At 44.0% G+C, this 27678-nt stretch overlaps 1 protein-coding gene across 2 annotated transcripts in view; it reads right to left on the reverse strand.

Moving 5' to 3' along the window:
• Positions 1 to 32: 32 nt before the first annotated feature.
• The window catches only part of LOC108443111 (fibronectin type-III domain-containing protein 3A-like), a 38355-nt gene continuing 10709 nt past the window's right edge, over positions 33 to 27678 (reverse strand). For both annotated transcript variants that reach the window (XM_017723537.2, XM_017723538.2), the window contains exons 3-26: positions 23102 to 23177; positions 22937 to 23013; positions 22572 to 22773; positions 21981 to 22259; positions 20528 to 20586; positions 20259 to 20428; positions 19011 to 19070; positions 18750 to 18888; positions 18250 to 18303; positions 17489 to 17613; positions 17199 to 17382; positions 16346 to 16432; positions 15580 to 15718; positions 15176 to 15238; positions 14307 to 14425; positions 14074 to 14179; positions 13786 to 13961; positions 11773 to 11886; positions 11529 to 11678; positions 11149 to 11435; positions 10854 to 11066; positions 7198 to 7364; positions 6961 to 7082; positions 33 to 6227 (exon numbers count right to left, since the gene is read on the reverse strand). In XM_017723537.2, the coding sequence (XP_017579026.1) occupies positions 5916 to 6227; positions 6961 to 7082; positions 7198 to 7364; positions 10854 to 11066; positions 11149 to 11435; positions 11529 to 11678; positions 11773 to 11886; positions 13786 to 13961; positions 14074 to 14179; positions 14307 to 14425; positions 15176 to 15238; positions 15580 to 15718; positions 16346 to 16432; positions 17199 to 17382; positions 17489 to 17613; positions 18250 to 18303; positions 18750 to 18888; positions 19011 to 19070; positions 20259 to 20428; positions 20528 to 20586; positions 21981 to 22259; positions 22572 to 22773; positions 22937 to 23013; positions 23102 to 23177 (3480 nt within the window). In that variant the 3' untranslated portion in view covers positions 33 to 5915. The remainder of the gene's footprint in view (positions 6228 to 6960; positions 7083 to 7197; positions 7365 to 10853; positions 11067 to 11148; positions 11436 to 11528; positions 11679 to 11772; positions 11887 to 13785; positions 13962 to 14073; positions 14180 to 14306; positions 14426 to 15175; positions 15239 to 15579; positions 15719 to 16345; positions 16433 to 17198; positions 17383 to 17488; positions 17614 to 18249; positions 18304 to 18749; positions 18889 to 19010; positions 19071 to 20258; positions 20429 to 20527; positions 20587 to 21980; positions 22260 to 22571; positions 22774 to 22936; positions 23014 to 23101; positions 23178 to 27678) is intronic.

The following is a 27678-nucleotide window of genomic DNA, read 5'->3' on the forward strand; positions in this document are numbered from 1 at the left end:
GCATAAGATAAACACACGTCACACTGAGGACATATAATGACTATAATTTATTTGCCATATTAAATATATTATCTATGATTGTTACAAGTCAGTTATGACATACAGTACATGGCAGTCTTTTAATGTGAGTTTTAAAAATAAGAAAAACGTTGATGCAGATAAATAATTTTTGGAATGTATAATATTTTTGTATTTCAAAATAAAATGTTCAGTATCAAAAAGTGTGGTCTAAAAATACTGGCATGACAGGTAACCTAGAGCCTCTAAAACAGATTGACATCAGATGATTACATGTACAGGCAGGCATACAGTAAAGGCTATTGAATGCTTTTGTCCATGTTGCCAATCTATTTCCTAGTTTCTATAAGACGATAACACAACGCGACGCTAGCTAGGCAGTTAGTTTAGGGAGCTAAATTAAAAATCATAATGCGTTCATTACAATTCGTTTTAGTGTGACTTATTTTAGCAGCGAGCCACAGAGAGACGCGACGGTCTGAGTCTCCTCTTTATGGCTTTAAATGCTTGGTGACCGTCTTCGTTCTGAACTGACAGCAAGTTTAAACTGACCGAGACGACAGGAAGTCAGTGTGAGCACAGTAACCTCGGTGCCTGGTAACAGTCTTTCCACTGGCTTTGGTTACATTTCCGGGAAACATGACATGAGAGCAGAACCTCGGGAGTTTACGCCCAGATTTAAAGCTCCCAAAAAAAAAAAAAAAAAGACTCAGCAGAACTTTTGAAAAACGCCGGACGCCCCCTGGCTTAGAGCTACAGCACCATCTACGGGGGGGAAACCTAAGTGGGCCGCTTTAGAGAGACGTTTCAGGTAATTGACTGTATATCACAGGTTCATCATACAGAGTTCAGCTGAAAAACGCTGCAGTATTGAGTTCTTTTAAAGGAGCATTCCATGCTGGTGGTCTACCAGCTCCAGTCCTGAGCCTTATTTTGCAGTTTTGTGTTTTTCCAGCTCCAACACCTGATTCAGCTCACAAAGCCGGACTCAGAGAAAGTACAGAACTGTGGATCAGGACCGGAGCTGGGAGTTTCGTATGTCCTTTGACCTGGAAGACAGTTGGGAAGGTTCAGTCAGGGGCTGTTTGGATCACGGAAATGAGCTCACGGAGTCTTAACAGTCTAACAATCAGCTCTTCTGCTTGTGTCCTACTGACGGTCTGGGAACGTTCACCGGCAGAAACCAATTCAAAATGACCGTTAGGTCAGTTACGCATCAGTCATATAGTCCACCTGGAGGACGGCCTTAAAATGAGTGATCTACATGTCCTGAATGTCTTTGGTTCTGAAGTCCATGTGTGTTTCCTGGTCACTGAATGACTTCCCTGTATTTTACAAACTCAACGCGGTTCAATTGCAAAGATTCTGACAAATCCGGGCTGTTTAAAATAAAAGTCTAGGCTATTTCCTGTTACGCTGTAGATCCTAAATATGTTCTACTGTTGCCATCAACTAGACGTCAAAAGGGTTCTAGCTATGTTTGGTAAGGGTGAGGGGACAGTTTCCTGAAACTACAGTGCTTTGCCAAAGGCTTCATTTCTTTAATTTCCAATCATGTCTTTAAGTACAAGGCATTCCTTATTCAGCATCAGGAAAAAAGGAAACCTATTCAACAGAAAATTACGCAGGAGCCTCAACAGCTACACAGAATATCAGAGATTTCGGTATTTCGTGTCTTCACTTTGGCTTTATTACAGCTTCAATGCTTTTTTGGAGACTCAGTTCTTCAAAAAGGTCTGCTGGGATATTTTTCACATTTCCGAAGTTCTGCTTTTCAGATGATCCCAAACAGTGATGTCCGAGTGATGCTAAAGTCTGGACTCTGGGGTGGACAGTCCATTGTTTTAAGAACATCAGCAGATTCTTTGTTTAATGTGCAAATTGTCTTAGTTTTTGTCTGTTTCCTTTTCCCTTTCTTTGACAGTGACCACTGTTTTCAGACCCACAGTGCTGAGTGGTCTTCTCACAGTGGAAGGATGGACAGAAACACCTGTGGATGTTTTCAGATCTGAAGCAGCTTGATCTTCTCCTCTCTCTCAGAGATCAAAGCTTTCAGTGCTGTTTATCTGACGGGGGCAGTTTTGGGGTCGACCAGCTCTGATGTACTTGTTAGGTGTCCTATTTTTCTTTCAATCAGCTTTTAAATCCCAGTTCAGGAAACTCCAGTTTTTTTCCTCCCTTTTCTTTAACTTTCCCCACATTTATACAACTGGATTATTTTACATCTAATCTCCTCAGAAATATCTCCTGACAAAGTGTATCCCTGGTACTCGGTGGGCGAAGCGACTGCAAGTAGAGCTAAGCGAAGGGTGCTCTCTGACTTTGGCACGGTCAGGAATTACAACTTCATGGTCAGGAATCACATGAAAATATGAATTTTGCATGATATGCTCCTTCAATACAAACACATACTGTACTGTTAGCTCACCATGGACAAGCTCTGATTGTTTGAGATATTATGCTGCCTCTTATTTGCTAGTTTTAGTATTTTTTCTTGGCATAATAAAGGTGTTCTAGACCAGCAGGTGTAGAAAGCATTCGGAGTGAACTAGACGTCTATTAGGTACAAAATATAAGACATTCAATATGTCAGATACACTGAAAGAGAGATCTGCAGTTATTGGATCCAATAAAAAGCTTACATGTAAATATGAAAGTCCCCAAAGCAGAGCCTGATGACCGTCCCGAAGGTCAGTGACAAGCTGAAGAAAAAGCAATGACCAAGAAACAAACACACACGTTGGCCAGGCTCGGACTGGCAGCATTCAGCCTGATCATGAAGATGAGCCAGTCTAGAACGGCTTTTGCACCATGAAGAGGTATGAAGAGCAAAGAGTTTACACTATAAAGTAGAAAAAGACAGCAGCTTTTCTCCGTAACCCAGAACAGACGCAAGCAGATCTATAAGGATGTCAACAACTATAACCGGTCAGAAACAAGCTAGAAAGGCCTGAGCACATGCGCATCAGTCCCAGCAGATCTACGATCAACTCTACATGGTATGTTTAATTTCACTCATTCAGATTTAAAAGGCAATGATTCTAACTCAGCACTGTGACGGATTTGATACACGACCCCGGTCAGATAGAGGCACTTCACTCTGGTTCTATTATGTCCAGCTCGATTTACTACCTTCTGGATGTTTAACAAAACCACTACTAATAATGTCGGAGTACAACGGATAGTTACTCTTTAAAGGGGAGGATGTGAAATCACTAAACTATTCCTTGTATTTGCCATTTCAGGTCGACGGTGCCGCCTCAGCTACACAAACAGGGCCCAAAAGCTCAGATCAGCTAAACTACTAATATGGTCACGATCTATAATCTGACTGGAAGTGATGGTAATGTAAACCACATGATGCTCAGATAAAACTGACTACTCTTTTAGTGCAATGTTAAAAACGGTTTAAAGCAATAGTTCAGCAGAAATGACAGCTTCTCCTTTACCCTGATTGTAGTCGATCAGCAAAGACATGAGCAAAGTTTGCTTTTTCAGTTTTGTTCTGGAGCTCCGACGCAAATGTAGGTAACAAGCAATGGAGGCTTGTACTTTACCACTTAGCATTATTAAAACTGTATGCCTAAACACACCTGACACACCGGCTTCACGCCACAGCGAGCTCTATAGTAAACTCATATAGACCTGCTGATGTGGTGACTGACACTCTGACATGCAGTTACAGTTACTGCAAGCACTTGAGCTCCAAAGCAAATCGACAGAAGCAAACTTCAGACTCCGAACACGTCCAGGCTAATTTAGTACATTTTGGCTGAGTTGCCAACTTTGGTGTAAAGACTGGAGTGAGATTTTAAAATCCTGCTGAAGGAACTTGAGTCGGTAGCTGATCCGAGGAATGCCTACTTTGTCTACACTAACGATGTAAAAAGGTGGGGCTGCGAGGGATTCAGCCCATCTCTTCTTAATGGGCTACGATATGAGCCAATCAGATGTTAGAACACAAAACAGCTGGTATGAGTATGCATGCAGGTTGGCTTTAGATTTCGTAGAGATGGAGAAAAAAAAAAAAACTAAATGATGAGTCTCATGCCAAAACTTTGAGATTTGGCAACCCTGAATTTTGGGTAACAGGAAAGTTGGATACATTTAATTTTTCACCAAATTACTGAAGCTACCAAAGACCTGAATCCCTACTGTGCCAACCTCAGTACGTGGCCATGGGTCCATGAGAACACAAAGGTTTTCCACCGCTGCATTGCTAAGTATCTACATCAGGGTGGGTAACTGAGGGGTAGTACAGTTCCGTATTGCTCTTCAACTAAACCTGACAATTAACTGATAAGATGAAAGAGGTGGTTTGAACAGGGAAATCACTAAACGGAGGAGGAATCCAGGAACAGATCTCCCCACCCGGTCGGCATGGCGGCATGGCCGAGCTTTTATCTGAGCACAAGGAGTTTCTCGACAATTCCGGGCTGCGAGTCGTTATAAAGAGCGGCAGGTTTTGCTGGTAATGGAGGAGGCGTGTGCTACCAAATCAGTAGTGTTGGGTGAAATGTGAGACGACAGAGAATTCACTACGAATATAAAGTGTTAAAGCACATAGTAAAATAAAACTCTCGATCAAAAGCTTCTCTAAGACTGCAAAGGGACTACTATGCTCAGTTTGAGCTAAATAGAGAGACATTTATAACAAATGCATATCCATACAGGCTATCTACCCAGTACTGCCATATCTGTATGTACATGAACATAGCTAGAATGTATGTATACTCTACTGTGTAAGCACACACTGGTGATAGCAGAACATAAACATCTAGCTCTCCCAATGTCTCAGATAAATGGAATATTACTCACGTTGCGATTATGATGTTACAGAGCGGTCATAAAAATGTGAAAATATTTCTTATCTGTCGATGAGAGAACGCTGAGCTTTAGTCCTGTATGAGGGCGCTTTTTACTATATCTATGAAAACTTTGGCACTGTCTCCCTTTTGAATTGTGATAAAAACAGGAAAACTGCCTGAGAGATAAGCAACAAGCTCATCTCTGTGTGAGGCAGTGAGTACTCAGTCCCCAAGACTTACTTTCCATCAAGGAACAAAAACCCAGTACAGCATCCTCAGGAATGTCCTGGCTGTATCCCATGATGGCCAAATGATGAAGGAGGCCAAAAAAAAACAAAAAACAAACTACTGTGTACCAAATACCAGCCAAGGTCATCAAAGTACTGAGCTTGGCCTTGTCTAGACGCAATTCATAACAAATGATCTAAATCCATAGGAATATATAATTTGGCCACCACCATATACAGTAACCCTCTACAGGAACATAAGGCAGCAATCGTTTTGTCCCATTTGTCACAGTTTATGTTGGTCATGACAGAAAATGTGTTGGAAAAGTACTGACTGGCATCAAATATAAATGATCTTTCTTCCATGCAATACTAGTAGAAATCATAACAAAACTAAGCTCAGTGTTTGTTGCGAATGGGTTACGTATCTGTGCTAGTCCACGCGAGCGTAGCCTCTTTCCCATTGTAGAGTGAAATGGAGCCAAAACACCGAACCGTGTTAGACTAGGAAGAAAAACGATGGTGACGACAGTGGACCAGGGCTCCTCGTTCAGTTTGGAGGACGTGGAATTACACTGAGCTCTTACTGACCATTTTTGGTTTTGATGAGCCGTCACACGTGTGACTTACAAGAAAAACCAATCAATGAATAAATATGTCATTACGCTTACAGTTCTGCTGAAACGAGCACGGGTAGCAAGCCGTAACAGGCACAGTGAGCATTCTGTGCCAAACCGTGTCCTTGTGGAAATGCCACTGGAAGGGTCACTCTCTGTGCTCAGAACCACAGTGAAAAAGAGGCTAATGTGCTACGAGGCCTGCTCTGCTCTAACACCGCTCCCTCCTTCCCCTCCCGCTTCCTTCACTCTCTCTCAATGACGAAGTACTGGATGAGCACCGCAAAGAGGACGGCCAGTACGACGAAGCCGAGGAGCAAGACGGTGGCAAAGGGCTCGTCGGTTAGAGGCCAGCTTCTCCTGGGCTGAGGCTCATGACAGCTGGAGATCCTGTGTTCCCTCGGCGGCTCAGTCGCAGGCAGGCCTGTGCTGAGGCTGCACTGACCCCACAGCTCGCTGCCATCCTGGCTCCGGCGTCCAGCGTAGACTCGTAGCCGACATGCGACACCGGCCGATGTGTTGTGCCATGTGTAGGAGGTCACTGGGCCCTTGTATAGCTAGAAAAGAAACAAGACAAGATGCTTTTACTCACAGAACGGAAGGAAACAAGCAATCAACCAAACATTATTCACACACTACCATGAAACTAACGTGCGAGTTATGAATTTATGAGACTGAGTAAATCTCTGGCCAGTAAAGAACATTCAGTTCATACAGCATTTTGTGTTGCTTTGGGGTGATTTGCGTCGCCGATCAAATCCTGGTCTAACTGATGTTCCCACAAAGAACATCTGGACATCCGGTGGTCCAATAAGATTTTTCTCTTCACTTTTTTCTGAAAGTGACACTATTAAAAATTAAGCTGTGAATTCATTATAACCAATACTCTTTTAAAAAGATCTCCATGGTGTAAAGACTTTTTGCTGTTCTATTTATAGTGTTTATATTGTTGACTCCTCCCATGTGTAATATAAACCAGTACCTCGGGTGCAAGACAAATATTAGTGTAAATATTTGAGCTTTTATTTATTTATAATCCTTTATATTGTTCATTTTTGTGAAGGATAGAGTTTATATTTTTGTCTACTGTCTATAAAGTAACAAGTAACGAACTGTAAAACCTTGTTAAGTAATTAATAAGTATAATTAATTGCTTGTTGATTCTCTTCTTGTTACTCTTGAGTGTCTTCGTCTGACTTTGCTGCTATAACACTGAGAATTTCCCCAATGTGGGACTAATAAAGGATTATCTTATCTTACAACTGCATGATTAGGCAACCTCTTCCTTACCTGTTCCACTTCACGCCCCCTCAGCATCTGCAGTTTGTACACAATCAGGTCTCCTTTCATTGGCTGATGGGCCTCCCATGTGACTGCATACTTATTCCGCTCAATGAGTTCCACCTTTGGGGCTATCAAAAGTACAAGGCCCCAGGTATCATTACCAACAAGCTGAAGGGCAGCTGCTTCAGAAAGATTAGTCAAGATTCAGCCACAGAAAAACGGCTAAAGGTAATTAAGTCTTACCTTTGAGCTGTGGTGGGGGGGAGCGGGTGGTGCTGAAGGTATAGGAAGGGGAGAGGGGGCCCATTCCTGCCTCACTGTGAGCTTGAATGCTGAACTGGTAATCTGTGGCCTCACACAATCGCTGTACTTTGAACGTATGGCTCGGACCACTGTAGATACAAATCGACCTGCAACACAGAAATTCAGAAAATCTACTCTAGTGCCTGCATTGTAATGCGATGCTGTAGCTTTAGATAAGGACTAAAGTGATCTTAGAACTTTTACACCTTAAAAGATGAATCCAAATTTCATCACATAACATTTATTCTGTTTAAAGACCATATATTGTTTATGTGCTTTGTACATATACAAATGTATTGGGACACCTACACATTATTATATTTAATATATAACTATACTACGTTATCATTAATAATCACAGCCGTGATGTTATTGGCGATAACACACTCCGAGTGATCTATTGCATTTATACCACAGTTAAATAAATAAAGTAATAATTTAATAAACGTGAAATTATAGTTCCTTAACAAGCAGCTTGTTCCTACGTCAGAGTAATGACCTCCACCCACTCGCTGCTAAAAACTGACCCAATATCAGGTTCAGCTCAGTTTGGTCAGTTTGTCCAGATCAGTAGATAGATTAGATAGATAGATTCAACTTTATTGTCATTACTCAGTATAAGTACATGGCAACGAAATGCAGTTAGCATCTACCAGAAGTGCAAATAGTAGCAAATAGTGCAAAAAGAGAGTGTGCAAGTGTGCAATAAATAGGCATAGTGCAACATTACAGTATATAGAATAAATTACTTATAGATATGCAAAAAAATAGATTATAGATGTGTAGATATATACATGAACATGTTGGAGATGTACACTGTATAGAATAACTGTTGCGATGTGTTATTTACATGGCAGTAGAATGTTACATTTGTGCGATGGTAATAATGATGAATAAAATAAAATAAAACAACAGCTCTGATTGGTGAGTGTAGTATGAAAGGCAGTGTTCATAGTCCGCTGTGTGCAGTATGAGTGGTAGTGATATCAGCGAGGTGTGGAGTTCAGCAGAGTGATTGTGGAGGGAAAGAAGCTGGTTCTGGCCCGGATGCTCTTGTATCTCCTCCCGGATGGAAGTAGGTTGAACAGTTTGTGGTTGGGGTGGGAGGGGTCCTTAATGATGCTGTGTGCTCTGCGCACACAGCGCTGGTGGTGAATGTCTTTGATGGCAGGGAGCAGCACACCTGTGATGCGCTGAGCAGTCCTTACTACCCTCTGCAGGGATTTCCTTTCCGCCACAGTGGAGCTACTGTACCACACGGTCACACAGTTGGTCAGTATGCTCTCGATGGTGCATCTGTAAAAATTTGTGAGGATCTGAGGAGACAGCCGGTCTTGTTTTAGTCTCCTCAGGAAGTAAAGACGCTGCTGTGCCTTCTTGATGAGAAGGGAGGTGTTGAAGGACCATGAAAGGTCTGCCGAGATGTGGATTCCCAGGAACCTAAAGCTGGACACACGTTCTACCTCTGCTCCGTTGATGTAGACAGGAGAGTGTGTGCAGCCCTTGGTTTTCCGATAGTCCACGATGAGTTCTTTGGTTTTGCCTGTGTTCAGGATGAGGTTGTTGGTGGTGCACCAGGAAGTCAGGTGCTGGATCTCCTCCCTGTAGGCCGATTCATCGTTGTTCCTGATGTGGCCAACCACTGTGGTGTCGTCTGCAAACTTGATGAAGATGTTAGATGTGTGCAGAGGAACACAATCGTGAGTGAACAGGGAGAAGAGCAGAGGGCTCAGCACACAGCCTTGCGGCACACCAGTGTTCAGGGTGATGGTGGTAGACATATGACTGCCCAATCTCACAGACTGGGGTCGGTCTGTCAGGAATTCCAAAACCCAGTTACACATGGGGGTGCTGATTCCCAGGTCGCTGAGCTTGGTGACCAGCCTAGTTGGGATGACCGTGTTAAAAGCAGAGCTGAGGTCGATGAACAGCATGCGGATGTAGGTGTTCCTTTCATCCAGATGGGTGAGGGCAGAGTGAAGAGCAGTGGAAATTGCATCCTCAGTCAACCTGTTTGCACGGTATGCAAACTGGTGGGAGTCCAGGGATGGTGGGAGCACTGTCTTTAGGTGGTTGAGGACCAGTTTCTCAAAGCACTTCATCACAATGGGGGTGAGTGCGACTGGGCGGAAGTCATTAGGACATGCAGCAGATGAGCACTTTGGCACCGGTATGATGGTGGATGTCTTCCAGCATGCCGGAACAGCAGCCTGGGCCAGTGATAGGTTGAAGATATCGGTGAAGACCTTGGCTAACTGTCCAGCGCACGCTCTGAGGACACGTCCAGGGACGCCATCTGGACCAGCAGCTTTGTGTGCATGCACCTTGCTCAGTACAGACTGTACATTATCAGTGGAAAGTGTGAGGGGGCTTTCATTGTGGGGAAGACCACTCCACGTGCTGTGTTGGTCATTCCTCTGGTCGAAACGAGCGTAGAACTGATTAAGCTCATCTGGGAGAGAGGCACTGCTGGCTGAGGGGGTCAGGGATGGAGGCCTGTAGCCGGTGATTGCCTGAATGCCCTTCCACATGCGGCGGGGGTCAGAGTTGTGGAAGTTCTCCTCAACAGACAGTTTGTAGGTGTACTTGGCTTTCCTAATCCCTTTTTTCAGGTTTGCCCTGGCTGAGCTGTAAGCCTCGGCATCACCAGATCTGAAAGCAGCATCACGTGCTTTCAGCAGTAGGCGAACCTCTGCATTCATCCAGGGTTTCTGATTAGGAAAGATTTTCAGTTGTTTGACGGAAGTGACGTTGTCTATGCATGAGTTGATGTAACTCATGACTGCTGAAGTGTACGTGTCCAAATCTGTGTGAGATTCTGTGGTGGCTTGAGAGGAGAACACACTCCAGTCAGTGTTTTCAAACTGACGCTGTAGTGTAGAGATGGCCCCCTCTGGCCATACCTTAACAGTCTTTGTTGATGTTTTCACACATTTGATGAGTGGCACATACTTCGGGAGCAGGAACAATGAGAGGTGATCAGACTGCCCCAGGTGGGGGAGGGGTACAGCCTTGTATGCCTCTGCGATATTTGTGTAGACAGTATTAATGTTGTTTTGTTCCAGCCGGTCTGTAAAGCTTCTTACAGCCCGTTTAGTTTGGTGAATGGTGTTGGGTTCATTTCTGGCTGATTCCAGGTTGTTCAGCTGTTCTTCTGTCACAGCTGCCGACTGAAAAGCTGCTCAGTGGTGACGGCAGTTTGGGAATTTATTGTCGTCTCGTCTTCAGAGTCGGACCAAATCGGCTGTCGGTCAGATGTGACCTTAACAGTGTCCGTTTTCTGTTTGTGTCAAAGTGAGAAGTAAAAACGTTCAAATGGCTCGAGCGTCTCCTACAGCGGTCAGAGTCGTTGCTTAGCAACAGCGTCTCAGCGAAGTGATAGTGTTTGTGGAAAAACCTGTGAACGCAGCTCAACCCATCAGCTCGCGCGGCTGGAACTAACTTTATATTATATAATACTATACAAACGTATAATTGTTTGTTTTTTTTTTTTATTTATTTGCAAGAATTGGTTTTATATTTGTGACCCTATCATGTACATTCCAGTTGCCACTGATAAGACTGCTGTGGAAGAAGGTAGTAACTAGTGTCCATACCTGTCAACGCCAAGCTGCATGTGCAAACAGTAGTGCGTGCCTCGGCTGGTCTGTGGCCTGATGAGACCCTCTCCCCATTTCAGCTTCAAGCTCTGAGGACCTGCCACCGCACATTCTAGCACTGGGGGCTCTGGAGGCAACGCTCGTGTCCTGAGCTTCAGCACTGAACTAAAAGGACCAGCACCCATGCTATTCACCGCCTGCACCCGTATCCTGTTGGAGGATTTCAGCTCATCAGTCAAAGCAGTAAAATCGATACGGTTTCTAATCATACTCATTTACTATCTGCTCATACCTGTATGTGGTGTCTGGTTGCAGATTTTCCAGTATGTGGTAGCTGGTCCTCCCTGTAGATAGAGGGAGCTCCTCTCCAATGTCTATGTTATAGCTAGAAATTTCTGCTCCGTGGCAATTAGGCTCCTTCCACCGCAAGGCCAGAGTGGTAGCCGGGCTGTGAGCCATGACGTCACCCAAAGGACCCTCCCTCATCTCCTCAACATGCTCCACAGCTGCTGGGACTGAGGCTGGTGTGGTTACCGTGGCAACATCGCTGAAGAGGCCCGCCCCAACAGCACTGACTGCCTGTATTCAGAGAAAAAGGGGCCATTAGTCACTACATGTGACATTTATGAAGTTATGAAGAATCAGCAAAACCCCTTGAATAAGAGCTCCTACCTGCACCCTGCAGCGATATTCTGTGGCTGGCTGCAAGTCACTCACTTCATACTGAGTTAAGGGGCCAGAATACAGCAACTCCAGAGCGCCTTCCTGTAGCCCCCACTCCATCCTGAATGCACACACCTCTGCCCCATTGCCCTCTGGGGTCTGTAGTAGGTGAAGGAGAAAATAGATTTAGTTTAACATTCACTTTTTCATCTAGAAAGAAATACAGGCATTCCGATCTGGCTCGCTTCCTCACCTGCCAAGTAGCCAGTCCGCTAGTAGACGTGTTCAGTATAAGCTGTGGGGCGCTGCACTGCTCTGGAGGTCCTGGGGCTGTGGAGGCCTGGCACATTTCTGACAAAGGACCCCACTTTGGAAGAAAATACACAGCTGTTCATAACAATGCAGAATGACAGCTCTATACAAAATTAATTTCATGTGCAACAGCTTGAAATGGCTATGGAAGAAGCCTGAAACGCACCGAAAATCAAAATCAGAAATCAAAAGTTTTAACAGGAAGCAACAGCCTCCAGACAAGGCGAGGCTATTTACACACTGTGGTTATTCAAAGTGCTTAATGGAAATTAAAACATGATTAAAACAATGGAGAATAAATGAATGAGAGAGAGCTGAAAGCTGCTCCAACAGGAACGTTTTCAGGCTGGTTTAAAGTGTCCAGTTGTCTAACGCTCTCTGTCCACTGGGTCCATTTAAGAGCGGCACAGTGTCTAAACGCTGCTTCTCCATGTTTAGTCTTCACCTTCGGCAGGACTGACTGACCAGTTCCTAATGATCTGAGAGTTCTGCTCGGCTCATATCGCTCATCAGATAAATACACTGCTCCTGCACCAGAAAGGCAGATAGTCTGTGCCTCTCACTGGCCTCTGTTTTATCTCTTTGTTCAACTGCAGAAATTTTTGTTCCATCCAGTGTTGAGCACAGAGTGGGTCAAGGGGACTATAGTTGTTTGGGAAGAGGGTGGAGTAAATCTGAGTATCATCTGCATAGCCGTGGTAAAGCATCCCAAAGTCTGGTAGTATTTGACCAAGAGGAAGCATGTATAAATTAAATAAGAATGGCCCAAAAACTGAACCCTGTGTCACCACAAAGTAGTTCCTTCCTTGTAGTTATGAACTGAACCATTTTAGGGTGGTTCCTGAGAGCCTAACCCAGCTGTCCATCTATGAGAATGTTATGGTCAATGGTATCAAAGGCAGCATTTATATCGAACAGCAGTATAATAAATAATTTTCCAGAGTTTGGATTTGAATAAATGTCATTGGTAATCTTATTAGAGCAGTTTAAGGACTATTATTCGGCTGAAATCCTGAATGAAATTTGTCTAGAGAACAGAAAGCCAGTAAGTTACTTTTCAACAAAAAGCAGATTTAAAATGGGTCTGTAATTATTTAATAGGGTTGCCTTTAGACTTTTCTTTAAGAGGGGCTTCATAACTGCAGTTATTAATGTGTTAGGAAACAACGTCCAACAGGAGTGAGGTGTTTACTACGTGAAGTACGTCCGCTGCTATTGAGTGAAGCACATGCTTTGGAGAGATGGAGAGATGTGGGTCACCGTTGGCTACAGATGTACTAATGGCTTGTCTACTATGGATTTTGGTGTTAATAAATATGCAAACTCATTACATCTCACAGCTGATGCTAATTCAGAGGCCATTTATGTACGTTGTTTCATTAGTTTGTCAACCACGGCGAAGGATATTGTGCCTTTGTTTATTTTACTGTTGATAATGCTAGAGACACACTGATTAAGATGAAGTGACCCTAATTAGTCCCACAACAGGGAAATTTCACCTCCGCCTTTAACCCATCCGTGCAGTGAAACACCACATACACACCAGTGAGCAGTGAGCACACTTGCCCGGAGTGGTGGGCAGGCCTATCTGCAGCTCCCGGGGAGCAGTTGGGGGTCAGGTGTCTTGCTCAAGTGCACTTCAAGTCATGGACTGTCAGCCGAGGGGATTAAACCAGCGACCTTCCGGTCAAAGGACTGGTTCCCTAACCTCCAGCCCACGACAGCCCCAGTCATTGTTGTAATTTATGTTGTGCTTTTCTATGATGATTTTACAAGCTGTGTGCTCAGCTGAATGTTGGTGTCAGCAATGGTTTTACCCAAAGAAGCTGAATTCACTGCTCAATAGAGACGTCTGGATACCTTTAGGCACATAGTGTAGCTACTCTGCAATCAAATTTTGGCCACTCTTTCAACTCTTATGTGGAAACAGTTAACCAGACTAGTTGGAACTTGCCCCTGCTGGATTGCAGGCCTTCACCCAGAAGAGGTAGGTTCTTCCAGGTAGCAGCTGGCTGACAGTACAGCAGCGATCAGAGCCACAGAACACTTGCTGTTGATACTCCTCTGCTGACTGGGTCATTTCCACGCAGTACTGGGACACTGGTGCCCCACCATCACACACTGGAGGGTCTAGAAAGCACACAGAGGTAGTGCATTTTTATATTAGAGGCCCACATGCTGTTATATTTTATTAAAGTTCTTGGTCCTCGTGGTTGTTATATTTCGAATGACCATGTCTCACCCCAACAGAGTGGAATCTCTGAGGTTGCGGCTGCACCTGCGGTGCGCAACGCTTGGCACGGCCCAGGAGGCAGAGGTGGCGTCTCAACAGAGAAGATCTCTGACACCTGAAGAAAAGAAAAGGCTTATCCGTCGCTCAAGCAGAAAACAAATGGAAATAAATGTTTCTATGTCACAGGATTGAGCTCAGCTCCAAAATCTTTTACTGAAAAAGCCTTTCCGTGCTGCACTTACCTGACTCTGCCCTCCCGAACTCTGGCAGTGCACTCGGAGCTTGTACCACGTCCCTTCCTGCAAGCCCTCACACACATGCTGCCTGAGAGACCCGCTGTACACAGCTTCCCACTCATCTCCTGGGCAGACACATACGGACGATTATACTGAATTAGTGCAAACTCCAGTCTCACACTTAAAAAATACATGTTTAAAAAACAACGATTCAGACCTTAGATATTAATAAGAATAAGATGAAAATTATGTTCTGATCTAGTCAGTTCACACACAATGGAGCTCATAACATCAGCCTCAGTACCATGAGGTGCAGTGGATACAGACACTACAACAGTTATGAGCTACTAGCACCTCCAAATTTTAACTTTACAGGAAAAGGCAAAACTTTTATTTTTAATAAGGCAGAGCCTTAATTTTTAGATAAGGAACTGAGACTGCACCTCATGGCCACATGGTGAACGATTAAATTCCACTGTAAATGTGTCCCAAAATCTGAAAATCAGTGTGTAAACTTAAGAACTGTCACTACCGAAAACAAATCTTTTTTGTGTTTTAGTGAAAAATATGATTTCATGTGTGGATAAGTGTTCACAGCTGTGTTTGTTAGTCATGTACTGACTAGAACTTTTGAGTTTTGTGAAAATAATCACTACCGAAACATTTGGTAAAGTTTCAGCAGAATTATGGTTGTTTTGATCTAAAGTACAAGTCAGTTAAAAAATCTGAAATTTGTTTTCAACTCTGACTTTGAACCAGTTCAGTAGAATGATCCCTATAGGAAAACAAGGTACATCATCAGCATGTTTAACATCTATGATGGTAAATACACTTTGGGTCTATGAGGTGTAATTCAGGCAGAAGCCAACTCTCACCACTGTGACTGAGCTCCAGCACATATTGAGTGACTGGTGAGCCCCCATCATCCTCTGGTGCCTCTGAAATAATAGCAGACACTAGTGTTTACAGACAGAGATATCACAGATACATGACGCAAGCAAAAGTAGGTTTTGTTAAAATTCATACTATTGTTTTCATACTAATTGTATATATTACAGTCTACTGCAAACTCAAGCCTATGTTGCCTAAAATCGACTAAAAAGAAGTGTTAGGATTTTCTAGAGGACAGTATTAGACTTATTTACACTACCCAATTACACTGTAAATTAGGATTCTGCCAGCTTTCAACCAAAAACAGGGCATAAGCAATGTCTAGAAATGAGTTATGATGTTAAGCACAACCTGCAGTTAAGCCTCGTATCAGTTAGACGTAACTTACCCCAGATAACATGCAGGCTGTGCGGCTCTGCAGGACAGCGCAGTGATGGTTTGCCTGGACTACCAGGTTGGGCTGGTTGGGTCCTGTACTCCACTGCTGAACTGGGCTGACTGGTGCCCTCTGAGCCAGCCACCAACACCTGCTTAAACATGACACTAGCATGTAGTGCAATAACCTTCCAGGCAGACACCTGCAAAGACTTGTGTAACAATAACTACCTAAATAAACTGTAAATCTGTTTCTGATGGAATCGTTTGTCATTCTACTCCTCAGTTTGTCAGCAAAAACTTCAGTAAAAGCTGCATCTGTACACTAGGTGGCGATGTCCACCTATTGCTTGCTAGACAAGGCGTGAGAAGAAATCCCACATCATGCTGTAGTCAGCGTCAGGCCCATATCCATCAACTCTGGGTCTAAGCTGGTTTTGACTATAAGAAAAATGAATGCCGTTTTCCAAAAACTGCTGCTGTTGCATCCAGTGGAAAACAAAAACGTTCCTCAGTAGACACATTTCTCCAAATATCACCTGATACTCTGAGAAACGAGGCCGTAGCTGAAATACCACTGCTGCTAAATACAAGCCAAAGCTGCTGCACACTAAACTGACATCACTGCTTCATCCTAACGGGAGTCACCACAGAATATTCGGGGCCTCTTTCGAGTGAATCTCCCTGTACTTTCATGAGCTGTATTAATAGCAGAGCTAATGAATTTCTCCCTTTTCCTGCACGTACGTTCAGTTGGCCTCTGCACTCCCTTCACTTACCCTGAATTGGTAGGACGTGAATCTTCTGAGCTCCTTCACTGTACATGACTGCTCCTCTCCTCTATGCTTCAGCTGAAAGCCACAGTCCTGTATACAAAAAATACTAATTCTGCCACCATCTGATCAGTTTTTACATATTTCATAAATGGAACGGATACAACAACAACTTTCTGGCTTTCGCTCAAATAAACAGAAGAAAAAGTCTTAAAGCTAGTGCTGCTTTTCCCTTAAGGTCTATGCGGCTGTGGAAGAGTGAGATTGCTGTCTGTGGTCCACAGAGACTTTCAGAGTCTCAGAAACAGATGCAGAGCCTCAAACATCTGCATCTAATTAGCCCTGAGCAGCAGCCACAGAGCAACATCTACAACTCAGACTAACACTGGACATCTGCGCTGAGCTCTGGGCGTTTGGGAGTGGCGCACTAAAGGCCAGGGTCAAATACTGCCCTGGAAATGTACGCGGTACTGGTCATCTCCAATAAAGATCAACAGCGGTTTCATTCTCTTGGCAACAAGTGGATTTTTCCTTAAATGTTTCATTTGGGGAAAAAAAAAAAGTATGACCATAAAGATTTCTGTGCTGTTTTTAGTGTGTCATTGAACTGTTAATATTTTTTAACTGTAACAAAAATTGTGTGAAATTTTAATTTACATTTTTAAACAACAGCAAAAATAGTGTCATAACGTATCTATGAATTAGTGCACAGGGTCACGGACGCCAAGCTCCTATTATGCCTGTTTGAAAACAAGTGAAACGAGCAGCAGCTCCTCAGCCTGTCCACGGCGACGTATCTGACGTGGAGCCACAGTTACTTTCCAAGATTATATCCTTTTACTCCTTTCTGCCCACTTACCGATTCCTTGTCCTCCATCTCCAGAATGTATGTGGGTGTATCCCGGCTGGCTGACCCACAGGGGGCGCCCCACTCCAGACTCAGCCATGTGACTCCAGCCTCCGTCAGCCGAGGGGGAGATGGTGGTGCAGGAGGAGAGGCAGAACAGCTGGCTGTGCAGCAGCTCAGAACAGCACTGAAGGCACTGGAGAAAACAAACAGAAACATGCAGTGTTCAACCAAGGACTAAAACTGGGACTAAGAAATATTACAGTGGCCAGTTGAGGACTAGACTTAGTCCTGATACGCACCTCATTCCCACATCGTTTTTAGCAGCAAGTCTGAAGGCATATTTTGTTGAAGGCATGAGTCGCATGACTTTGTACTGCTTGGCAAGGCCACTGTAAACCTCTTTAAATGCACTTTGTTTTCCCTGCTGATAAGATCAAACACATGTTCATGAAGATGCAAAATACATTACATTAGGAACAGGGATGCAAATTTAGACCGATAACCGACCATCATCAGTCAATCATTCACTGCCGACAGGCTTAAAATCACTGACGTGACCCATCAAAATATCAGTTATAAAACGGGTTGTTGCAGTTCTGCCTTTGTAAAATGGTAAATATGTAAACACTTATGAGAGCAGACATCAACTGAATTCTGTATTAACTCATGTAAAGGCCCAGAATCTGAGGATGAAATAATAATAACTTGCATCATTTGTTCACATTTATATGACCTAAAGTTTTATATGACCTAAAATTGTGGAATTACAATGCACTTCAATAGCTCCAGAAAGCTGTCGGCATCCTCTATATCCTCATATATGACTCTGCGCATCCATCACACTTTCTCTAGGAGAACATGTCTCGGCAATTTCCCTCTGGGATCAATAAAGTATTCTGAATCTGAAAACATTGAACTTGACTAATAAACCTGCCTATTCAAATAAGAACTGTTGCTTATTTGAGAACAAAATAAATGAAGGTTTATTTCTTCTAAACCAATATCATTGGATTCGCTGCCCGTTAACAGTTAATTGGCTAATCATTACATGTCAACTTACCTCATGGTATTCCAAGTAAAATCCAGTGATTTTGGAGCCATTGTCATTGGGTGACTGGGATAAACAAGGATAAACATATGAAGACTTTACGTTAAGATTTTTCTCATTTCTAGTTACAGAACGAGGACATACAGCAGGTTAGTCATGGTTACTTAAATAGGCTTGACTTCCAAATAGAAAAAACACTGAATTCTAAATCACTGGAAACGATCAGTTGTAATTATTCATCTGCACGGGAACACATTTTAAATTCTCCTACTGGTCTCTGAACAGTAAGAAAACAAAGCCTGATGGACTCATTTCTACGCATTAAAGTTTGAATTTTATACAATTTTGATATGGTTTATTCTCCAGCTTCAGCGCAGGTTTTAATTATTCCCCTTTTATAAAAACTCTGATTACTGGATTAACTGGGAAAATAAGCGGTGGAATACTCGGTTTCTAACACGGTGACAGCTCTAGTCTGGAATAACATCACTGTGAAAGTATAGCACTGGTACCGTCCACTGAAGGCTGATGGAGCTCTTCGTGCGCTGGATGAGTCGGGGGGCTGCAGGAGCATCTGGGGTACCGCACAGAGTAGTGAAGGCTACGGTCTCAGAGGGAGCTCCCTTCACCGAGCTACACGCCACACAAACCCTTCCACATTCAAACCCCAGCGTTAGTACAGTGAACCCACAGTCTGCTGCACTACAACTACATTCACAGACAGGCCCTACAAATCTGCATGGTAGGTCAGGAAACGTGAGCGTGAGTCTCACCTGGCGTAATAGTGCGCAGCTGGTCTCAGATCTCCCACCGTGCATGTAGTGTCTTTCCCTCTGGAAGAGGATTGTACATTAGAGATGGGCCTTAATGAGCCGACACTAATCAGGCTATGAAATATGAGCATTTCAACATTTCCATTAGCGCTGAATGAGCGGTGTACCTCAGGCAACTTAAACTACTTTGTGTGTTTATTTGTTGCTTTGTTTGCTTTTCGAAACAAAATTTCAAGAACATTCTAAATAGAAAAACAGGTGCAGTTTACAACGTTCGGACCAACGAAATGGCCCATGGCGGTTTGGCCCCACACAAAGTTTTTCAACCCCGACTACTTTTAGAATGAGGTATAATACAGGACAGCCAAGCAGCACTGAGGTCAGGGCTCAAGTGTTTAGTCCTATTCGGACGGGATTGGCCTTTTAGTCCCATCTGGATGTGCTATTTTATTTACTGTGCCAGTAAAGATTATGGTGTGTTCTACCTTCTTCAAAACAAGTGGTAAAAAACATTATATTAAATTAATAATCCCGTTAGAATCAACACTTTAGAAAAACACCATTTCTTTCGTATTCAAGCACTCAGACAAGCGTTATATGTTTTGTTTTGTTGAACTGATGTGACTGTCTTTACATCAAACTCACAAATCACATCAAATCACAGAAGAACGGTTTGATATTTGTCTGTGAATTGCTAAGCTAACGACAACGCTGATGACTGATGGTGACGTAAAGAAAATTACAGCTAAATTAAACGACTGTACATGTTTTCTGCTCATGTCTGGAGTAAAGGCAGTGCGGAAATTGAGCATCGACTCCCTTCTTCGTCATTTATGCCAAGATTTCTTATCCCACGCAACCTGGTCATAAACATTTCATACATCCTGTGGTAAACTGGCGTTACCCTACCTCCTTATAGAAAATGAATTCTGCCCAAACAGGACTTCAAAGACACAATAACAAAAAGTCTGTTTAATTTAAAAGGTAAATAGAGGCTTCGAAATGGCCAAGTAATATAGACGTATAGGTTTTTGGTGCTTGGGGAAAGTTCCCCAAAGTTATTGGGGAAAAAATTAAACACAATAAATTCAACATATGGCCTCTTTAAATTTGGCAAATAATGTCTTTAAATTCTCAAAAGCACTGATTCCAAACTTCTGAATGGTAGTGTGTGAACCCGATAACCTGACATCAGATCAAATACAGTGTGTGTGTTTATGTGCAGTGAAGAGGAAGGCTGTTGCTCACTGGTACACAAGTTTGAAATCTCCCTCTGTGCCACTCTGGGACAAGGCCAGCTCGTAGCTGAGCAGCAGGGCAGTGTGTGCGCGTGTGTTTGAGTGTGTGTCCACCTCCGACGGTAAAGGGAGCGGCGGACGCCAGGACAGAACAGCCGAGTGGGACGTGAGACTGCCCACCTGATTTGTAGAGAAAAAGCATGACGCAAAAGAATGAGATGAGATCTGGACGAGTGCGTTTGAAATCTGACAGGTACATCATGCGCGTCGGTCACTCACAGCGGGTTTGCATACGGCAGACAGCAGCTCCTGCACCCGTCTCACTTCTTCCTCTGGGTCTGCAGAGATAACAACCACGTCAAATGTCAGCACCGATCACTTAATACACACATGAACACATCCAAGCATCTCTGTAACTGTGCCATCTGAGGCTTGTGGGCAGGTGTGCCAGTATGCTGGCTTCTGAATTAGTAGAAACACTGATGACGTTGTTTGTAGATGCTGTAGTATTAACTGGGACCATCATGAGGGACAGTTTAATGAGTTCACATGTTATAATCCAAGTCCATGTGCAGGAGAATGTCTCAGACTGATTTTAATCCACTCTGTGGGTCCAGAAATTGGCTGGAGTGTGCTCAAATTTTGGCTGTTGGTGACATAAGCAAGAGTCAAAATGGTTCAGCTTCAAACTACAAGTGGAGGGCAGTAGAGGTCACTGTGTCCTACCCAGAGTTCAGGGGTGAGATTCTCAAAAAACAGAAACCTGCGCCTCAAATGTTGTTTCGGGGGTCGCCGACAGGCAGACATACACATGCAAGTAACTACCATGAATACTGTCCTGCACAGAACTTTTAGGGAACAATAACTAGTTAACAGCTTTGGAGGCGCATATAAAAGTCTGTCTGAACATGTTTGGCCAGAACACAGAGCTACAACACTTCATGGCAGACAGGGGAGTGAGAAACGAGTCTAACCAGGCAGAATTTATTATTTGCTAGCATTTAGCAGTTCTTGACATCAGGGGTTAAAAGAGTTTCCACTGCTCGCACAAAAACTTCACTCATCCACGAAGTACGTCTGTTTTTCTAAAGTGTCTAATGCACATAACGTACACAGAGATAATCTGCTGATAAAGTTAGGCAGAACAGGGAAACAGCAACCTGAAGGTCACAGGTTCAAATCCCAGGGCTGTCTGATTTTGGCCTTAAGCAAGGCACTTAACACCCTGCTGCCCCAAGCAATCCTTCACATTCAGGAAAGGATATGCCAAAATATAGAGAACACACCAGGACGTTTTCCATAAGATGAAAACCGCTGAAAAGAAAAAAGCCTGTAAAGTTTTTAGTGCTGAGATGAAAATGAACAACGAATGACGTAGTGAGGAAAACGTGGAGAAGTAAAGGAATCTCTTCATGATCAAAACATCTTATTTATGAAACACTAAAGTACTGGCATGTAGGACTGTTAGTGGCGCAGTTCAGTTAAATGCATATAGTTCAGGTGTCTTGCTAATGACGTGACCGTCGACAACAGCGTTAGGTTGAATTTTGAAGGGTACAGAGACACTTTAACTGCTCCGATCCGGCCATATGCCTCAAAACTCAGTAGGCACTGCTGCACCTTGTAGTGGATGAACGGTCAGATGATATATATATATATGCACTTCACCTAGTGAAGACGAGGCAGAAGGTAAAAAACACCACCAAACAAAGCAGAAGCTGAAAAGGCTCACCTTTCACGTCGAAGCTGGATGTAGGAGAGCCTCTGGTCCGGCCAGAGTGTTTGAGTCGGGGGGGTGTGGGAGAGGCAGCTAAGCCTGTCCGGCCCTTGCTGTTACCGTTGTGCATGGCAGCCTGACCCCCTTTAATAAAAGGTCCAGGGGAGTTGTAAGAGAACGGCACACCATTAGCGGTGCCCAGATGCCCGCTCTTCAGTCTTCGCTGCAGCTGCTCCTGCATTTTCACTGAGCGTTCCTCGTGGATTGGCACCGACATGCTGTGACACATCATGTCTGGATGGGTGCAAAACACAAACACACACACTTTCAGAGTCACAAAAGTGTTATGGCGCTGGAGCTTCAGCATGAAGTTGATAATAAATGTCAGTCTCGTATCAAGCCCTGGCTTGCCGCGCTCCAACTTCTACAAAGGTGGTGTGTTTAACTTGGGTAAAAACCCTACACTACACCAATAAGAGTCCTTGGGCAAGACTCCTAACACCACCTTGGCCTGCCTGTGTAAAATGATAAAACTGTAAGTCGCTCTGGATAAGAGCGTCAGCCAAATGCCATAAATGTAAATGTAATGTAAATGCTCTCGCTCACCCTGCTCCGAATAGACCGGCAAGGCAGGCAGCTGGTGGACGTAGTGAGGGAGCTCAGTGGGAAAGACGTGTGGGTGGTGTAGCATGGCTGGGTGCGGCGAAGCGTAGAGGGGGAGATGAGGCGGGACAGGCGGTAGAGATGGGTGGAACTCCATAGCATGGGGCAAAACCAGCACTTTCCGCATGCCATTTTCCTCCACCACCTGTAGGGGGCACAAAAGAACATAAATAGAAAGCACATGTCTAATTACTAAAGAATAATCAAACATTACACAAATAAACAATTATGTTTATGACCTTTACAGCTAAAGGCATGAACATGCACTATAATCAGTTATATGATGGGAAGAGATGCATGTGCACTACCTGAGAAACGTAACCAGGAGGAACAAAAATGGGAGGCATGGTGCCGTTGGGGGAGACCATGGGCACCTGCGCTGGACCTGTATAAGCACAATGTTTGGAGGAGCCCATTAAGTTCACTGGAAGGTCGTGAAGACGCGAGTGCATGTCTGTCTCTGAGTGTTTTACCTGTAATGCACTGAAAGTGTCCGTCTTCCGTGCGGATAGTGAACGTTTCTCCCGGATTCACCTGCACCAAGATCATCTGGAAGAAAACAGAGAAATAATAAATAGTCTAATACAAAGGATATAAATGCTCTATAGATAAAAAAAGATATCGATGACAAGTAGCCAAACATACTGCACAGATCGGTTTCAGCCAAATCTACAATTAAACTTTTTACAGCTTCTTTTGAATTTTTGAAACCTTTAAACTTTAAACATTAGAATCATATTAGAATAGCTTTTATAAGCAAATGTTTTACAGCATTTTTAGGGTATAGAATATTTGATAAGGAGGTGGAATAGGAGTCAGTTATGATGTAACCCAACTAAATGCTCAGCCATTAAACTCAGTTTTATGAAATGACGGTGGAGTTGAAGTTACAAACAGATACACATGGCTCAAAAATCCCAACTCCTGCAAGTCACAGTCTGAGCCGAATGCTCCTCTCAGCAGCCTGCGGCAGGGAAACGGCCCAGCCGGGGTGAGATCCAGCGCTGTGCAAACACCCAGCCACACTCTCAAAGAGGGAGTGTTTGTTTCCCCCAGCCCACAGAGTGTGTGCACAGGGCTCCTGCTACGTTTGACAAACACTATGCCTTCATGGGAAATGTACACCAGCCCTGATGCGCTGGTTCCCCACACACGCACACACACACACACACACACACACACACGCCGCTCTTAACGAGAGCCAATCACAGTCCTGCATCAACACGGTAACAGTTTTATATTCACATAAAACACAAACTGTATCCTTAAAAATCGCCTTTTAATGCACAAAAAACTGGATCGTATCTCAGATCAACAGGCACAAATATCACCTACTGCCACTATAACGCATGAGAGAAAGTGCAGCGCGGGACGGAGAAAGAGGGTGAGAGCGAGAGATAAAGTGAGCGGAATGAAAGAGGGGGGGGGGCAGTATGTGAGGAATGCAGGATACAGACTGTGGAAGAGGGGCAGAGGTATGCGTGGTATGTACCGACCAGCCCCCAAAGCCATTGCCATCCCTGGGAGCCGGAGCCAGAGGAGGAGCAGGGAAATGAGGACAGAGGAAGAAGGAGGGAAAAGAAGAGGAGGAAGAGTAGGAACACTACAGTACCGGTGCCACATTATTCTCGCCTGATGTCTCTTAAAAATGATGGTGGGCAACGTGAAGAAACACCACGTCTTAAAACTGTGAACCGCAGTCATAGAGAGCTACAGCCACCGGTTTGCTGAGAAACCAGAACAGCACAGTAATGGAAGCCGATGAGCACATCGGAGACGCAGATGGGACTCCACATCTACAGGTCTTCTCTTGCCAGTCTGTGATGTGACACCACGTACACACACACACGCACACGCACACACACACGCACACACACACACAGTCAAAGTCAGTCAAAGACTAGTCCAAGTCGAGTTGCGAGTCAGTCAGTGAGCGACTCAAGTATGACTAGAGCTCGAACTGCTATCTCCTGCCCCATCTTTTATATCAATGACACACAGATGCTGAACATCTAAGAGGAAAATACATTTAGACACTATTAAAAATAATGTTTTACTGGAGCGCCGTGATTTACTGGAGTACATTTTACTGGCTCCATTAGCTTTGAGGACGCAGTGTCTCCCAGGCCAGGAATCAGACTAAAGACGTCGCCAAATGTGTGACCAGGCTTAGAGTCTGACAACAACCATCCAAGCAGAAATCCACTTTCAGTACTACAATAGAATACATGCACAGCAGCTGGGAAGAGTCCACCTAGTAGGAGGACATTAAAGCTCTGACCAATCAAAGAGCAAAAGCCCAAACGCAGCCGCCTCTTCCACAGAGAACAAAAGAAAACAATCCCACGATGTGTTTAGGCTGAGGAAGCAGTTTCGAGGGCACAGGGTAAATATTTTGACTTCTCCAACGTCAATGGGAGTGACCAAAAAAACTGAGTTGATTGGTCATCGGTAGATCATGAGCACACAGCAACTCACCAAGCGCATCGCAGTGGCACAGATGCACGACGGCTTTGGAACAGCACCAGCTTATGATATAATGACTGTTCCCTGTAAACCACAGGTCTACCAGCTACAGCATTACAGGCCTGTGTCATTCCAAAGAAATCTTTCCCAAATGTCCCAACACTGGCAAGACTCAGGAAACTGGCAGGCCCTGGCCGACACCTCGACTAGTCAGAGCTGGAAGCAGTCACTCTGCCTGCGGCGTGAGTCATTTACCAAAGGCAACGAGGCAGAAGGAGCATCAAACCACCACCCTGCCCCCCCCACTCTCCCCCCCTCACCAAAAAAACCCAAAAAAGTACAGATTTTTCCTCTAATTCTGTCTGAAATGTGGTCAGAAAGCTGAAACATGTTCGGTGCACAAAGTTTACTACTTCGGGTTTGGCACTGGACCTACGAGGCTAGCAAAGCTAGCAAGGAAGGAAAGCTTACACCCTAATACTCAGCATTCCAGCGCAAGTGCCACAGTAATTTGGATTTAGTACGGATCCATTTTGATAGAAAGTATTAATACTCTACTATTTATCCTTGTGGATTTCTGACACCTCTTCAATATAAAAGCAAAATCAGGAACAGAAATCATCACAGAGCCATCAGCTCAGGACTGAACAGGCATTCTGAGTGAGATACTGAAAATACAGAATCTAAAACTGAATTCCTAGAAATAAAGAACAGGCATATGAAACAAACTGAGAACAGCTAAACTGGAATTCTTCATCAGCGCTTCTTAAGAATGAAACTGATGATTAATCTCCTTGTCACGGCCATATAGGAACTGAAGACTGACGTAAGACCGTGAGTAACAGATAAACAGACCGACATGAAGGGAAATCGTTGCGTGAATGGCTGCTGAGCGACACTCAGCCTGAGGAAGCTGAACGCATCCTCACTGCCGTACCTTTCGTGCTTCAGGAGGATTGATCACAAAAAGGAAAGTAGAAATGTGCAAAAGGCTGGAAACTGGAAAACTAATGAGAAGTTGTGTGATTATCATGCCTCTCACCAGAATTCAGTAGAGCAGTGCAGTGGATAACACGCTCACCCTCACACAGAACAACAGGGTTTGGTCCTCCTCCCAGACGGGAACCAGAAGCACTAATATTCCACACCAGTAGGACAGAAAGGCTCCTAACGTTACATCCACACGTCAAGTTTGGATGAAATCTGTTCTGAATGTTGTTCATACACTTCACAAACAAAAGCACCTGTTAAATATGTAAATGTAGGGGAATGTTCTGTTTCACATCAGGAAAAAAAGACTGAAGTGAGCTGAACAAGGACGTAAAGTGCATTAGATCAAACAGAATGCCAGTCTGGAGGAATCATCTGCAATCTAAAGTGATAAACTGCAGCGTCATTGCCTCACAGCGCTTAGCGCCTCACAAATCTTTAATAGCTACATGCGATTTTTCTGACTACTGCTGTGACGGCGACTTCAGCTGTGTTTATTATCTGTAAATTGAGGGTTCAGGCCAGTTTTTTTATCTACATGAGGCTCGAACCCTGAATGTATCGAGCCAGACGGCCAGGGAGTCGTAGTTTTGATGCCACAACACATGGAGGTTTGGTTGCCTCTGACTGATCTAACTCATCTACAGGCAAATCTCCCCAGTTGTAACCTAAGGCAACACTGTTGACAGTGTAAACTATAAATTTAAAAACCTGCAGCTCTCACAATTTGAAAACTGCACTCTGCTAAATATAGATTTTAATATAAAACAAATAAATATTTCAGCCAGTAGTGATTCCCACCCCTTCAAACCACACATCTGCCTCAAACCACATCGGGGTTGTTAATTCATCTCCAGCAGACTTGATCATGCGATTCCTGACAATATTCTTTATAAAAACAGACAAAAATACAGATCAAAGTTAGCATGGCTGCTCCAAGCGGGGGGTGGGAATCATTAGAAGCTCTAGGATACGACGTTATCATGAGGTGTCTTTGTAAAATCCTGCAGTGGGAGGGAACGTATTGGGCAGGGGGGTCGTTGGGGGTTGGGGTACTTAGTGGAAAAGTACAGAGTCTGATGGCTGAAAAGGTGACAGAGGGGCGATAGCAATCTCTCACCCCCCCCATACCCCTCCACCCCCGCGGAAAAAGCGATGGACTCCACAGTGGGACGCAGTGACCTGGACTCTTCAAGGGTAATTTGACGTTCGCTCTCAAGGAGATAAAGTTGCTCAAAAGCGAAGTCCTAACTTGAGCTCTCATTCCTGCTCTTTGTGTGGCCTTTGAGTGCCCACCAGGCTTTGATCTAGCAGCCAATCGATGGGAAAAAGGCTTGGAATGTGGCTTTCTTCTTCAAGGGGAGACATGAATGAATGAATAAAAGAATTAAGCAGACAACCTTCTTTTCTTCCTCATTGCTGTGTAAGAGCACAGCTTTCCGAATCCAAAGAACTCACTGGGAAAGCAGGTCCACGCGTGCGTCATGCAAATTCTGACACACTAAAGAAACGAACTTAGAAATTGTTTTGTGATTATTTTTTAGTCTCAGTTAAGGACTGACTTTTCAGCATGAAACCAACATCCTGTGGTACC

The sequence above is a fragment of the Pygocentrus nattereri genome, chromosome 8 (assembly GCF_015220715.1).
Source record: "Pygocentrus nattereri isolate fPygNat1 chromosome 8, fPygNat1.pri, whole genome shotgun sequence".
NCBI lineage: Eukaryota > Metazoa > Chordata > Actinopteri > Characiformes > Serrasalmidae > Pygocentrus > Pygocentrus nattereri.